Source organism: Cryphonectria parasitica, assembly GCF_011745365.1.
Source record: "Cryphonectria parasitica EP155 unplaced genomic scaffold M406scaffold_3, whole genome shotgun sequence".
Lineage (NCBI taxonomy): Eukaryota > Fungi > Ascomycota > Sordariomycetes > Diaporthales > Cryphonectriaceae > Cryphonectria > Cryphonectria parasitica.
Window position 1 is genome coordinate 1,607,446 of NW_024468911.1, and position 13,248 is coordinate 1,620,693.

The following is a 13,248-nucleotide window of genomic DNA, read 5'->3' on the forward strand; positions in this document are numbered from 1 at the left end:
AGTAGATAAATCGGAGAAAGATTTTCGGACCGGTCCAAGAAGACGTCCGTGCGATTCCTCAGCAACTGCCGGCACAATTCGATTCCGCTCGATCCATCCGTTGTGCTGGATCACGGGTGCCGAGCCCCGGAGCACTAAATCACAGTCTCTCAGCTTTCGATGAGATAGGTAGGTTTTCGATTCAGTATCTTGTAAGCAAATATCCTTTTTTTTTTTTTTTTTTTCACTTTAAGAAGAATTATCTCGTTCCTTGGGAAATACGTTGTGTCTATGAATGTAGTGCATGTTGTTTAGATGGTTGTGCAATTAGCAATAGGAATTAGACAGGCGTGAGCGCACCAAGGACTATGAACAGTTTATTTCCATTTGCAAATCGCAAACCATCTGGTAGGAGCCAACTCTGCATATACGATGTATCTTTAATTCTGGATCTGAGCATGTACTCGAACAATACACTGCGAATGAGGTCAAATATTCAGCCGTTAGAAGTGGCCCACCATTGTCATCTGCGCGTATTACCTTCACTCTGGCTGTCTCTCGGTGCTCGCTGCCCGAGTCCGCACCATACAGCGTGTCTTCTAAGCAAGCATGTACGTTCATTACAGGATAATATTTCGTGCATCCATCTCATCAGCCGTGGACGATCATCCCTTCACCAGAGCATAAATGAATAATACCCCTTGCTTCTTTCGTTCGTGCTTGAAGCTCGTCACACCAATTACTGGCTTCCCGCGATTCGAGCAGCCTCGATATCCCCTACAATTCTCTAGTGAGCCCACGCCGAGCAGCACGGTCTGCAGAACATCCGCTTAGTTGACAATGAATACGGTCGCCTGGGATCACAACAACAAAGACGAAGCAGGTGGAGAGCCTACAAATGGCGTAATGGAAGTGAGGTCTGCTTCCATCGATCAGTCTGTTGCCTCCAGAGGCCAGCCAGACTTTAGGCCGGAGAAAGTTGCAGATGGCGAGCTCGAAACCGGTGCCACCGACAAAAAGAAAGACGCCGCGGCGACTCTGGGTACCGACCAAGATGGCAAAGACGACAGTGCATTCCCACGCGGCATCAAGCTTGCATTGATCCTCGGGTCATCCTATTTGAGCATGTTCCTAGTAGCTCTGGTAAGCTTCATTCGGACTTCTGCTGGTCTAGTTTGGATTTCTGTTGCCACTCCGGTGCTTCCCAGTACCTTTTTTCACACAAAATCAACCCTCAATTAGTGTCGTGTGGTATTTCCCCTGAAGTTCACTCTGGCATGAAGCAACAGGAAACAACTACTTACCATTTGGGTATAAACTCAGGATCGACTCATTGTTACTACAGCCATACCCAAGATCACGGACGAGTTTCATACGGTGACGAATGTCGGCTGGTACGGCTCTGCATATCTTTTGACAAATTGCGCCTTCCAGCTATTCTTCGGCAAGCTCTATGTCGTATACAGTATCAAGCTCGTTTTCTTGACGAGCATCCTGATCTTTGAAATCGGTTCTGCTGTCTGCGGCTCGGCGCCCACCTCCAATGCCTTCATCGTCGGTCGTGCTATCGCAGGAGTGGGCAGCGCCGGCATCTTCTCTGGAGCAATCACAATTCTGGTGTATTGTCTTCCTCTTCATCGCCGCCCGTTCTACCAAGGTCTGTTTGGCGCTGTATTTGGCGTTGCAAACGTTATTTCTCCTCTCCTTGGTGGTGCATTCACTGACAGCACCGCTACATGGAGATGGTGCTGTAAGTCGGTCTCCGCAAGTACCTACGTTCTATGACAGAGAACGCTAATTATCGTCTTTGGACACAGTCTATATCAACCTCCCTGTCGGTGCTTTCTCGATAATATGCATTGCCTGTTTATTTCGGATTCCCGATCAGAAGATAACCCACCTTCGCACAAGACAGAAGCTGGCCCAGCTTGATGGCCCGGGCCTCCTCACTCTCCTCAGTGGTGTTACTTGCCTCCTGCTCGCCCTTGAATGGGGAGGCACGACCTACTCTTGGAACAATGGGCGTATCATCGCACTTCTCGCCATTGCTGTAGTTCTTCTGATCTGCTTCATTGGCATACAGATTGCGTGTCCGAAAACCGCCACGATCCCGCCCTCTATCTTCGTCCAACGCAGTATCATGACGGGGTCTCTTGCTATGTTTACAAGCGGTGCGACTATGATGATCACCTTCTACTATTTACCAATATGGTTCCAGGCTATTGAGGAAACCAGTGCTGTTGAATCCGGTCTCCGCATCCTCCCGCTTGTTATAGCACAAGTCACAGGATCTCTCGCCGGCGGCATTGGGATTCAAAAAATGGGATACTATACTCCATTCATGATGGCTGGCATCATCATGATGGCTGTTGGGGCTGGCCTTCTCACCGTGCTCCAGGTCGATACCTCCGAGGGCGAGTGGATTGGATACCAGATTCCCTATGGCATCGGACTGGGAATCACATTGCAAGCGCCTCTCTTGGCAAGCCAGACCGTTCTCGCTGTCCAAGACGTTTCCATCGGGACTTCACTCATGTTCTTCTCTCAGCTCTTAGGCGGCTCCATTTTTGTCAGCGTCGGGCAGAACCTCTTTGACAACTATTTCATTGAGGGTTTAAATGGCGTTCCTGGTGTGGATGTTGCCACGATTCTCGAGGAGGGGGCGACGGCGATCACTAATATATCTGAGCCGGCAAAGAGCGTCGTAGTCGCAGCTTACAACAATGCGTTGAAGAAGGTTTTCATCGCTGGGCTGGCCATGGCGTGCTTCACATTGCTTGGCGCTTCGGGCATGGAGTGGAAAAGTGTCAAGAAGACCGTTTCTGAGGAGGATTCTGAGCGCTAAATGCAGAACATTTGGCCTTGAGCCTACGACTAACGGAAGTGATGTTGGTGCGACAATGATGCACATGATTCTGTATAAACTGAATAAGTCAAGTCATCCTCACACTGTGCCGTACGGGCACAATTATAGGTTGAGGAGAGATTAGAAGAGGCTTTTACTTAAGCTTGAGGCTACAGGAATTCGGGGTCTCTGAGTGTATTAAATCGATGCTCAAGTCCACAAGTCTACTAGGAGTAATTAATGACATATCGGAGCTGCCATTCTTAGTTGACGGAGAACGAGCAGGTCTTGTAAATACCCATTCCAGTAGCAGACCTTACATAGGAGGTTATCAAAAGAGTTGTTCACTATTAATATGGAGCCCGTCGTTCCTTCGGACGAATAAACAAGTCCGAGCAAGGTCAAACCCTCAGCGGACCTAAATTAACATATTATCTTACCCAAACCTGATTATGCATTTGTCATACATCATCCAACCGCCTCACTTGCCTACTGTGAGTATTCGGCACCAACTTTGGCAAGATGCCTCAACGTCGTCGTGAAGTCGTTGCCCCCGCAGATGTTACCTCAGACAACAGCGATACGGACTCGGTGCCCGGCGCCGCGATTATGACCTCGACCGCCCATGAAGAACCTGGCAGTGTGAACAACACCCCGGCCACCTCTCGCAGGCGCCAAACAATGCACCGGGATGACCCACAGCAAAGGTCCATGACCGCAGCGACTTCCAGCGTGCTGTCGGCTGCATGTGACCAGTGCAGGACTCGTAAGATCCGGTGTGATCGGCGGCAGCCCAAGTGTTCCAGTTGCCATAAGGCAGGCATTGTTTGCAGTCAGACGAATAGTCATAGGCGTGTCAATCATTCAAAACAGCTGCAAGTCCATTTCTGCTCTTGAAGTCGACACAGGTGACATAGCCTCGGGATTAGTTGGTGCATGTTGCAGTCTCAGCTGACCGTGTATGACCTACTCAGACGAGATGATTTCTCAAGCGTGTTGGGCCGCCTGGATGATATCGAGACGACACTCGGTGTATTGACGGAGTTGACCAAACAATTCGCTGGTCGCCCTCATAGACAAGCACTTGCAGATCAGGCATTGTCTAGTCACCCCTCGGTTGAGCGAGATCGCTCAAGCACACCATGTTTAGGCACTTCTAGCCAAGCAGACGTTTCAGAGCAACATGATACGGAATTAGGTCCAGGCTTGCTGTCCTCGCAGCCTGTTCTCGATCGGACGAGATGCGAGGCACATGATGCTCCAAGAGTACTGCACCAAGATGACTTCCTCGCAGAGAGTGTAGAGCTCGAGCATGGCGGGAAGCGTGCATATAAACTTCCGGCGTCAATGGCTTTACTCAAGTCTCTCAGAAGGAAGCTAGCCGGTAGCTGTCATTCATCAACAAATATTCACATCGACGAGGACGGGACAAGCAATACTGCGACTTTTACCAGGGCAGCCATCCTTCGCCAGCTCGATTGTTTCCCCTTCCGTGGGAAATGCATCCAACCTGTTGTCTCTAGCGATCGTGGGCCGATTTACGCACCCCCTCATCTCATCATCCGCCTCTTGATCGAAGGATTTTTACAAAACAGCAACTCTCGGTTCCCAATTTTTGACAACAACGGCCTTCGAGAAGCTGTTGATGTGTATTATCATCCGAGTTCGGTGCCCTCGAATTCTCGATTAGCTTCGCTGGCTACCCAGACGCAACATGCTGCTGATAGCGCCTGGGCCGTGATATTCACCAACATTGCGTTACTGGAACTTGGCTTGGATACTCAGGTCACACGTTGGCAGCACGGGCTGACAGACTCTCCATCGATCAGTCCAAGTCTTCTCGCCGGAGAACTCATCTCTTCGTTATTCCGTAACTGCGATCGTGCGCTGGAAGATCTTACTGCCTATACGCGTCCATCTCTTCTGAACATACAGGCTCTTTTGACCCTAGTGAGTGCCGCTCTTCTCATACACATCCACTTTGTGTACTTTCTCAGAAAAGGATTTTTAACGGCTGCGGGGCTTCTGTCTTTCATTAGGCTTTAGTAGCTCAGGAGTTCTACGGCAATGTCCTCTTTGAAAAGATACTACACACGACCTGTCACGTGGCCCGTATGTTGGGACTGCATGTGGAGGTCCATGGCAGCGCTTCCGGTGAAGAGTCCGAGGAGAGATGGCGCGTCTTCCGGGTTCTGTACGCAATGGACAAGCAACGAGTCTTCCTGACCGGTGATCCTTGTGATCTCTACCATTTTGACTCGGACCTCGATTTGTGGAAAAGTACAACAGCGACCTCTAGTGATGTCGAATCACCTAGCCGAAAGCTAGTCGATGCATTTGACGACATGATGATCATCTGGGAAGAGGTGTACCTAAACCTCTATTCTGCGCGGGCGACCGCAGCAGGGGCCGTGAACTCGTCAACTCAGGTGATAAACCTCTTGAAGCGTTTGAGCGATTGGAGAAGTCGTCACTCGAGGAAAATGGAGACCAGGTCAGCTCGAGGCTCATACAACGAAAAGCTCACTGCACCGAACATGACCCATACTCTATACGATCATAATATCGACGAGTTTTCCTTTATGAGATTGGAGCTGGCATATTGCTATCACGTCACCCACGTCCTGATCCTACGGTGCAGTCGAAGGAGAGACCAGCAAGCCCAAGCGGTATTGTTGAGCCATGCACGCAGTTGCCTACGGGTGATCGTGGAGATGAGCAAGATGAGGGATGACATTCCAAACCACTTGGCCAAAGCAAGATTGGCGTCACTGGGGCGGGTCTTGCGGACCTACCCTGTGGCTGCATTTATCGATCTTGTTGCTTTCCATTTGGACGAGATGATCTCGAGCGACGGAGCACCCAATAGCAACTTGGAAAGCAGCGAGTTGCAGGATGTTGAGGCCGATATTGAGCTGATGAATGCTGTGTTGCATACTCTGCACTGTCTCCAGCATGTCAACCGCAAGAGCACCTACCTCAACCGCCTCCGGCTGGGATTAGAATGGGCGACGCGGGTCGTTATGGAGATGAGGAGGGTTGTGCTGCGGGAAACGCTGACAGCCGACCCGTTGCTTACACTCGAAAACAGCAGCACCGGTGATTTCCCCGGTGACGAATCGGGATCGACTTGGAATACCTCCTCCGTTTTGCAACAGCAGCAACAACCCTACAACCAGGGCCACCAAGAACGACAGCAAGAAATGCTCTTCCCGAGCTCAGAAGATATTATGGATGTGGACATGAGCATCCCTCCATCTGCTCAGCTACACGCGCACATGGGCCAGGGCTTCCCACCCTCTGCATCTGGGCTAGTTGGCGAAAATACTGCCAGGACAACGGATGCACGTCTAGGGGACAATTGGTCAGCTACCCCACATCTCAATGAAGTCACAGGTGACGCTGGATGGAAGGGACCGATGCCTCGAAAGGTCTCAGAAGGGTGTGCTTTCTACGGACTCAAGGGCTGGCAAGACTTTTTCTTGCAGAGTCATGAAACATCTCGTGAAAGAGACTGACTGTCCCACATTGACCAGCAAGACGTGGCTGCCCAGACAAAGACCCAGTTGGTTTTTTCTTATGCAATGCATCAAAGAGCCTTGTTCTTTAATTCAATGCGTCCACAGTAACCAAAGTAGCCCTTGTTATGAAAAATGACGAAGATGTTTATTGCCTTGTGATACGTCTGACAGAAAGTAGGCGAGTTCCCAATAACTGGTTCGTTAAGTGAGCTTTAGTCATTGTATTCCACTGCAGTCCAGATGAATCATAGGGAAGCCAAGCTTCTGGTAACGTTGTGTAGTGTCATGAAAGGAAATGTGTGCTCACTGGGATCAATATATCAAGAAGTTTTCTGAGTAGCAATCGACACACAACGATGACTGAAATCAACCTTCTAAATCAAATTTATGTATCCCATTTAGAAATTCCCTTGAAATCGTTTCTATCTTGACATCAATACTGAACCAAACAACAATCAGTCTCGCGATATCCAGAACACTGCTTACATTTCTCTTCACTCACCATCTCAGAACCAACACAACCTTGCCGACCTCACAATGGACGACCGAAGAACTCTGGAAGACTTTGGGCTCATCCGTCAACTGGCGCCTGAAACCAATTTCCCAAAGACCATGCTCTGCATCATCTCACGGCCAGTGATCGGAACAACACTTCGCATGGACTGGGAACGCGAGTGCGTCAGGGACGTCAACGAGACCTGCACGCTTCTCACCTACGGCATCAGCCTCTCCAAGGGCTGTCTCGTGGTCACAGAGGCCTTGCTGCGGAACACTTACGGTCTCATCGGCCGCCATGATCAACCATCTGACCGACTCACGGATATGCGGCTGTGGCAGATGATCATCCAATGCTGGCAGGAGGCGGGCGGCCGACCAGAGAACCTACGCTACGTAGGCTTCTTCCACATTGTCAACGAAGATGTGCGGTTGGCTATCAACCGTGAGATGGATCGTTCCGAGCTGCGATCCGGCGAGACCGCCGTTATTACCCCTACAGATGCTGGCTGGGACGCGAACCTGTTTGCGCGTTGTGCCAGCTCTGTGGCGCGTGGGATCAAAGAGCTGGTTCCTGAACTCCCGGACCCTCAACTCACAGCTCACCTGCTCTCAGAGACATATAGAAAGAAAAGCATATACCATATGATTGTTGAGCTGAAAGAAACTCGTTGAATCATTGACGTACGTTCCTGCTGGATGTCAACAGACTGGCCGGTGAAGAAACTCAGGTGAGAGATTCCCCATCGAAATGCCCCGCGACGTACGATTCAGCGGCTCATTAAAAGTACAGGAGAAGAAATAGAAGAACGCCCTTTCCCATTACCGAAAAGAAAAGGAAAGAAAGAAAGAAAGAAAGAAAGAAGAAAAGAGAAGGAGAGGAAAACCACTTCGAAAACATTGTGGCTTTTCAGTTAAGGGGTCCTCGATCAACGCCCTTTCATGCGACTGGGACCGCAACACCCAGAGAGGAAGGCAAATTCTAGAATGTGAGAAATCCAGGATCTAGATTGAGTTTTGGGCTTTTCGACTGATAAATTATATGCAGGACTCTTCTTATTCCCCTATCTATTTTCCAGATACTGTGTCCGAATTCATATTTTGTACACTTGAACCTACCCTGGTAGTTTGAAGACATTGATCAGCCTTGAATTCTCTTCCCTCCGAGAACGCGGCGAGACCTGCAAACCATGTGGAAAAAAAGGTAAGCCGTTCAGTATGGGGAATGGAAAGTAAGGGAATGGATATGAGAAAAGACGCGGCATGATGGAGGATGCAGGAGAATACATGCAGCATCAAGATCAATGTCAGGGGATTTTGAGAAGGCTGCATCAGATGCAAATCAGACAGGGAGAATTTGCACCAGGAACAGGATGAGTAATTGGTGATCAGCATCAAATTAATTCTAAAAAACAATGGAGGTATCATAGGGGTCTGGCCCCATCCTACTTCAAACTCCTCATCATGTCCCGAGCGCCGCCCTTGCTCTTCCGCAGCCCCAAGAGCTGCCTGATAAACCGCCACCAGAACATACAATCAGCCGCAAACTCCTCCACCTTGAAAAGCACAGCCACAAAGGCGAGGATGGCAAAGGCCGCCCACGACATCCACTTCAGCTTGTAGCCGGACGTGATGGTGATGCCGACAACGCTGCCGCCCAGACCCACGATGTAGGCGACGAGGGCGATCACAGTCAGGATCACGCTCCCGAGGAGCAGGAAGAAGGCGGCCAGGGCGGCGATGGAGCCGCAGAGGGAGTAGACGCGCGCGGGGAGACCCTCTCGGGACCGCACGCTGAAGGCGGTGGCGGCGATGAGGATCAACACCAGGAGGCACGTCATGACGGCCGCCAGGATGTAGACGGCCACGATGGGGATGAAGAGCAGGTCGACGGACCAGCTCGTCAGGTCATTCCCGGCCTCCTGCAGCAGCCTCTCGACCGTGTCGGCGGCTGTGTCGACTGGTTCCCGGATCTCGTCTTGTGCGCTCGTGGGCACGTAGAAGACGCCGAGGGCCTTGGCGAGGAAACCGCCTGGCTGGAATCCGAGGATTGTGCCGTTGTTGCTGGTCGCATTGGAGGAGCCGGCGCCACCTAGTAAGAAGAAAAGGGTTAGTAAGAGATCTCCTTGGAGGGAGGGACAGAAATACAGAGATAATGGGGATTAAAGAAGACAATAGGGTTAAACCTACCACGCGAGAAAAGCTGACCGCACGATGCTTTGGTCGAGTTGGACGTGCTCCTCGACTGGGTGCTACAGAACGTAGTCAAGTGGAGCGACATCTTGTCAGGAACGTCCACGTCGTAGAGGGCACTGGCTGTCTCCTGGAGCCACTTGTTCAGCTCGTCCTGGATGGTGTCGAGGACCTTGTCCATGAGGCCCGTGACGGCGGTTTCGATATCCTCGAGGGTGTCACCGATATCAGCGACGATCTTGTCTGCTTCAGCCTCAGCGGCTGTGGCTGCGGCTGCGGCGGCGGTCTCCACAGCAGACGCGGCGCCCGACACTGCAGTCTCGACGGAGGTCACGACACTCCCTGCAGCACTGGCGACATCACTCTCCCATGAGCCTATGCCTCGTCGTGTCTTGGTGGCTGATGATGAGTTTGACACGAGCTCGATGGTTGGCGGCTCAAACCTCACGAAATTGGTCATGTTGACCTGTCTCACTGTTAGCTTTTTATATGGGGGGAGTGTGCAAAATGAGAAGAACACATACAGTGATGAGGGCGAGGTCACTTCCACCATCGCCATGTCTGCCGACGACCAAGATGATGAGTGTGAGGACAAGCGCAGCAATGGTGAGTGCCAAAGACACGCCAAGTCTGAATAGTCTCCATATTGATTGCTTTGATGTCTCTGAGTCTTGTGCTTGGGTCTGTTTCTCTGGGAAGTGAGAGTCGTGGTCTGATCCTGATCTTCCTGACTGCCAGTCCTCACGGGCCAGTCCTCGATTCGGATGTGTGAACATATTGGTGGACAGGGTGGGTGGTTGTACGATATGATGATGATGATGAATCACGTAATTAAAGAGGAACCCAAGAAAACAAATAACAATTTGGAATGGAAAACAAGAAAGAAGCCAAAATGCTGTCCTGCAGTCTTGGTGGTAATGTAGCAATACTTAGGTTCAACCTGGTTCTAAAGAAATCCATACAGAGAACTCTGTGGGCGAGAATCGAAGGGGTATATATGTCATTGTCTCGAACCCCTATGCATAACTGGACAATGGGCAAGACATGCAGTCTCAACCCAATAACAAAGCTGGAATGCTGGCTGGGCTCAAAGAAGCAGCACAATGGGGCCATCACCAAGGGAGGTAGCCAGCCCGCCCTCTCGCTCTCTCAGCGTGCAATTCATTGGTGTTTAGGCCCTTGGAGCAGCTCCAGCCCTGGCAACAATGAACAATACGCGCCCCCCCCCCCAACAAGGACCCCACAGCGGCTACTGGGATTCAGGGACTATTGTGTGCGCCCACGACAACCAATGGCGTCCTGAGCGCGTTTCAATTCGGGACGGCTCCTGGCCAATCACTTGACTAGTCCACCTCTCAATACGGAACCCACCCCTTCGAAACGCTGCAGATCGGGAAATGCAAGGTTTGTGCTCAGGGTCTTGACGGGGCGTGCGTTGCAACCCAATTTGGTCTTCACGATATACATACATAGTAAACTAGACGCCCACTTACCTCGATCATCTGACACGGCGCCTGAACGAAACCATGCACACGTGTCTCTTGACAGGACAGCCCAGGGAGGCGAAGCACTTGCTGTGTACCTGGCGCTTGTTACCTCGATTACACGGGGGCGCAGCTTGGGATTATGCTCAGGTCGTTGAAGCCCGACATGCCCGTCCGCAGATGTGCCGAGATGCCGCCCTTTCATAATCTCTGGAGCCACAACATAGATCTGTATCATGTGTATCAAGAAGGCTTGGGGGCTGGAGGGAGCGATCTGCCCATTTTTATGGCAGGCCTAGGGTGCTGTTCTTGCAGCAGTGTTCCAGATACGGCGTATTGCAGGTTTCGACGTCGACGTCGACGCCGACCTGAGGTGCAGTGTTGCGACACTTATTAGTCATACTGGGCGACACAATAAGTTGACTGACGACCGACCAGTAGATTAATATTGCCTCCTGCAGCCCAGCACCAGTGACGCTGACGCAGCTATGCTTTTTCTACTGACTGGTCATGCTCACGGTCGTCCTCTTCTCCGCTTTCTTCCTCTTCTTCCTCTTCGTTGCCCTCCTCTTCGTTGCCCTCCTCTTCATCGTCCTCGCCTTCCTCTTCCTCGTCCTCTCCCTCCTCAGACTCCTCCTCTTCTGATCCTTCCTCGCTTTCACCTTCCTCCTCTTCTTCTCCATCCTCGTCCTCAGCGAGCCAGTCTGCCAGTGACTTCTTCCCCAGTCCTGCCTGCTCGACGCCATTGGTTGCCTTGACTACACTACCACCACCACCCATGGCAGCGGCACGGTCAAGGCTCTCGGCCGCGGGGACCGCACGCTTTTCGCCGTATGCATAGGTAGTTGTAGTGTCGCCGTCGGATCTGAGCTGCGGATCCGGCTCCTCACCTTCCCTGACCCAGTCAGGCAGAGGCTCGTAGCCCTTGAGACCATGGATACCACCACCGCCAGCCAAAACCAGAGCCGAAGAACCCAGCGTGAACCCCTTCCTGATCTCTGATGGACTGGGCGCCTGCGGGGCAGGCTTCGGCGCCAGGAGCATGAGTGTCGCCAGCTGAGGGACACCTAGCAGCGCCTTGAACAGCCGCGTCCTGTCCCGTAGATCATACGAGGTGTCGTAGCGCACCAGCAGCAAGACATAATCCCACAGCCGTGCCACTGGGTGATCCGCCACCTCGTCAAGTGGTGGTCGTCTGTCCACCCCCTCTTCGTCATTGTCATCCTTCCTCTCCTCTGCGACGCGATTCAGATGATGTAAGTAGACCTTGGCGGCGAGCAGGACGATTTGCCGCTTGGCTATCTCCGACTCCTCAGCAAAGCCCTTGAGCAAAATTCGAAGCACGTCCGCTGCGATATTGTCCTCGCCGTTGAGACCGGCGAATTCTCCAACAAGCCATATGATGGTGGCCCGGGCCTGCGGATCTGTGGCGGAATCCAGGTTTCTGGCCAGCCTGACGACCGTGCCAGTATGAGCCGTCGGGTCCTGCTGTATCAAGTGTCTGATGACCGTCAGACTCTCCGCGGCCAGGGTGCCGTCGAGGCTGGTGATCTGGCTCAACAGCAGCCTCAGGCATCGTGGGCTTGTTGCGGGATCGCTCTGCGCGCACCGGCCGATAGCCCTGACGGCCTCGCGAACCAGCATCTTGTCGGAACCTCTCGAGAAGTGTTCCAGCTCGTTGAGTATGAGAGACTTGACATGTGGCGGGGCGTGGGGAAAGATGAGCGTCAGGACCTCAAGTTTCAATTCCCACACAGGTCCGCTGTCTGTGGCCCGGACGAGGAAGTGCGAAGCATACTTGACGAAGTCCGTCGGCTGAAGGAGACAGACGGAGACAATGTTGTAGAGCGCTACCTGCTGGATATCGGAAGGTCCTCGCAACAGGGCCACGAGAGGACCTGCGGCCGATTTGATGTACTCTGATGTGCCGATCGAGACGTAACAGCGAGCGACGGCCACAACAACACCCGAGTTTCGGCTCTGAAGCAGCGGTCTGATCGCATTCAGTAGCAGTTCTAGATCTGGATCTAGGGCAGACACCCGTCCTGTGTCCACGCCGTCGCCCGCCTCCCCGTAGAAGTCCTGGAGATCTGCCGCCTTCTCCGTGCTCTTCACACGCCTCGTCCTTCTCGGGAAGCACTTGCGGGCATATATCGTCATCATCCGCAGCGTCGAGAGCTGGCTCCACTCGTCCATGTCCACGATCTTCCTGGCCAGGCTTCGGTAGTGCTGGTGGATCAGGTCGGTGCGCTCGGGGCAGATCTCCATGAATGCGGTGACGGCAGCACCCGCCACGTAGTACTGCTTGTCCCCGAGCAGGGTCGACAGGTACTCGATCAGCTGCGGGCTCTGGTTGGGGTCCAGGCGGAAGCACTTGGGGATTGCCATGGCGGCGGCCCGGCGCACATAAGGACTCATATCTCCCGTCCCCTTCTTGATCGCCAGCGACACAATCTGGCTGATGACCGGCACTCGGATCCCAGACATGGTCTTGAGCGCCAGCGCGCGAACCTGGGGGTTGCTGTCCGAGAGGGACTTCTGGATGGTGTTGATGGACAGCAGCGCCAGGTCGGGCTCCTGCTCGGCATGGTGGATGAGGTAGATGTATACGAGCTTCTTGATCTCGAGGTTCGGCGAGGCAACGTTCTTGACGACGGAGGAGAAAAAGGGGAGGGTGCGCTGCGAGCGGTACATCATCTACCAAAACACCAAGAGTATGATTAGCCTTCCT

At 52.5% G+C, this 13,248-nt stretch overlaps 5 protein-coding genes across 5 annotated transcripts; 4 read left to right on the plus strand and 1 right to left on the minus strand.

The window, feature by feature from the left end:
* Positions 1–885: 885 nt before the first annotated feature.
* M406DRAFT_254388 (MFS general substrate transporter) lies at positions 886–2,824 on the plus strand (the record flags this gene model as incomplete). The annotated part of the gene is made up of 3 exons (XM_040916959.1): positions 886–1,122; positions 1,303–1,729; positions 1,797–2,824. 3 exons carry the CDS (start codon positions 886–888, stop codon positions 2,822–2,824), a joined length of 1,692 nt encoding a protein of 563 aa, XP_040778058.1.
* Positions 2,825–3,535: 711 nt separating this feature from the next.
* M406DRAFT_40189 (uncharacterized protein) lies at positions 3,536–3,721 on the plus strand (the record flags this gene model as incomplete). Its single annotated transcript, XM_040924129.1, has 1 exon — positions 3,536–3,721. The coding sequence occupies one exon, from the start codon at positions 3,536–3,538 to the stop codon at positions 3,719–3,721; it is 186 nt and encodes a 61-aa protein (XP_040778059.1).
* Positions 3,722–5,025: 1,304 nt separating this feature from the next.
* M406DRAFT_328203 (uncharacterized protein) lies at positions 5,026–6,342 on the plus strand (the record flags this gene model as incomplete). The annotated part of the gene is made up of 1 exon (XM_040920295.1): positions 5,026–6,342. The coding sequence occupies one exon, from the start codon at positions 5,026–5,028 to the stop codon at positions 6,340–6,342; it is 1,317 nt and encodes a 438-aa protein (XP_040778060.1).
* Positions 6,343–6,882: 540 nt separating this feature from the next.
* On the plus strand, positions 6,883–7,575 carry M406DRAFT_328204 (uncharacterized protein; the record flags this gene model as incomplete). The annotated part of the gene is made up of 2 exons (XM_040920296.1): positions 6,883–7,285; positions 7,550–7,575. 2 exons carry the CDS (start codon positions 6,883–6,885, stop codon positions 7,573–7,575), a joined length of 429 nt encoding a protein of 142 aa, XP_040778061.1.
* A 710-nt stretch (positions 7,576–8,285) lies between these two features.
* M406DRAFT_328205 (uncharacterized protein) lies at positions 8,286–9,809 on the minus strand (the record flags this gene model as incomplete). The annotated part of the gene is made up of 3 exons (XM_040920297.1): positions 8,286–8,932; positions 9,031–9,499; positions 9,558–9,809. The coding sequence occupies 3 exons, from the start codon at positions 9,807–9,809 to the stop codon at positions 8,286–8,288; spliced, it is 1,368 nt and encodes a 455-aa protein (XP_040778062.1).
* Between the last annotated feature and the right edge of the window lie 3,439 nt (positions 9,810–13,248).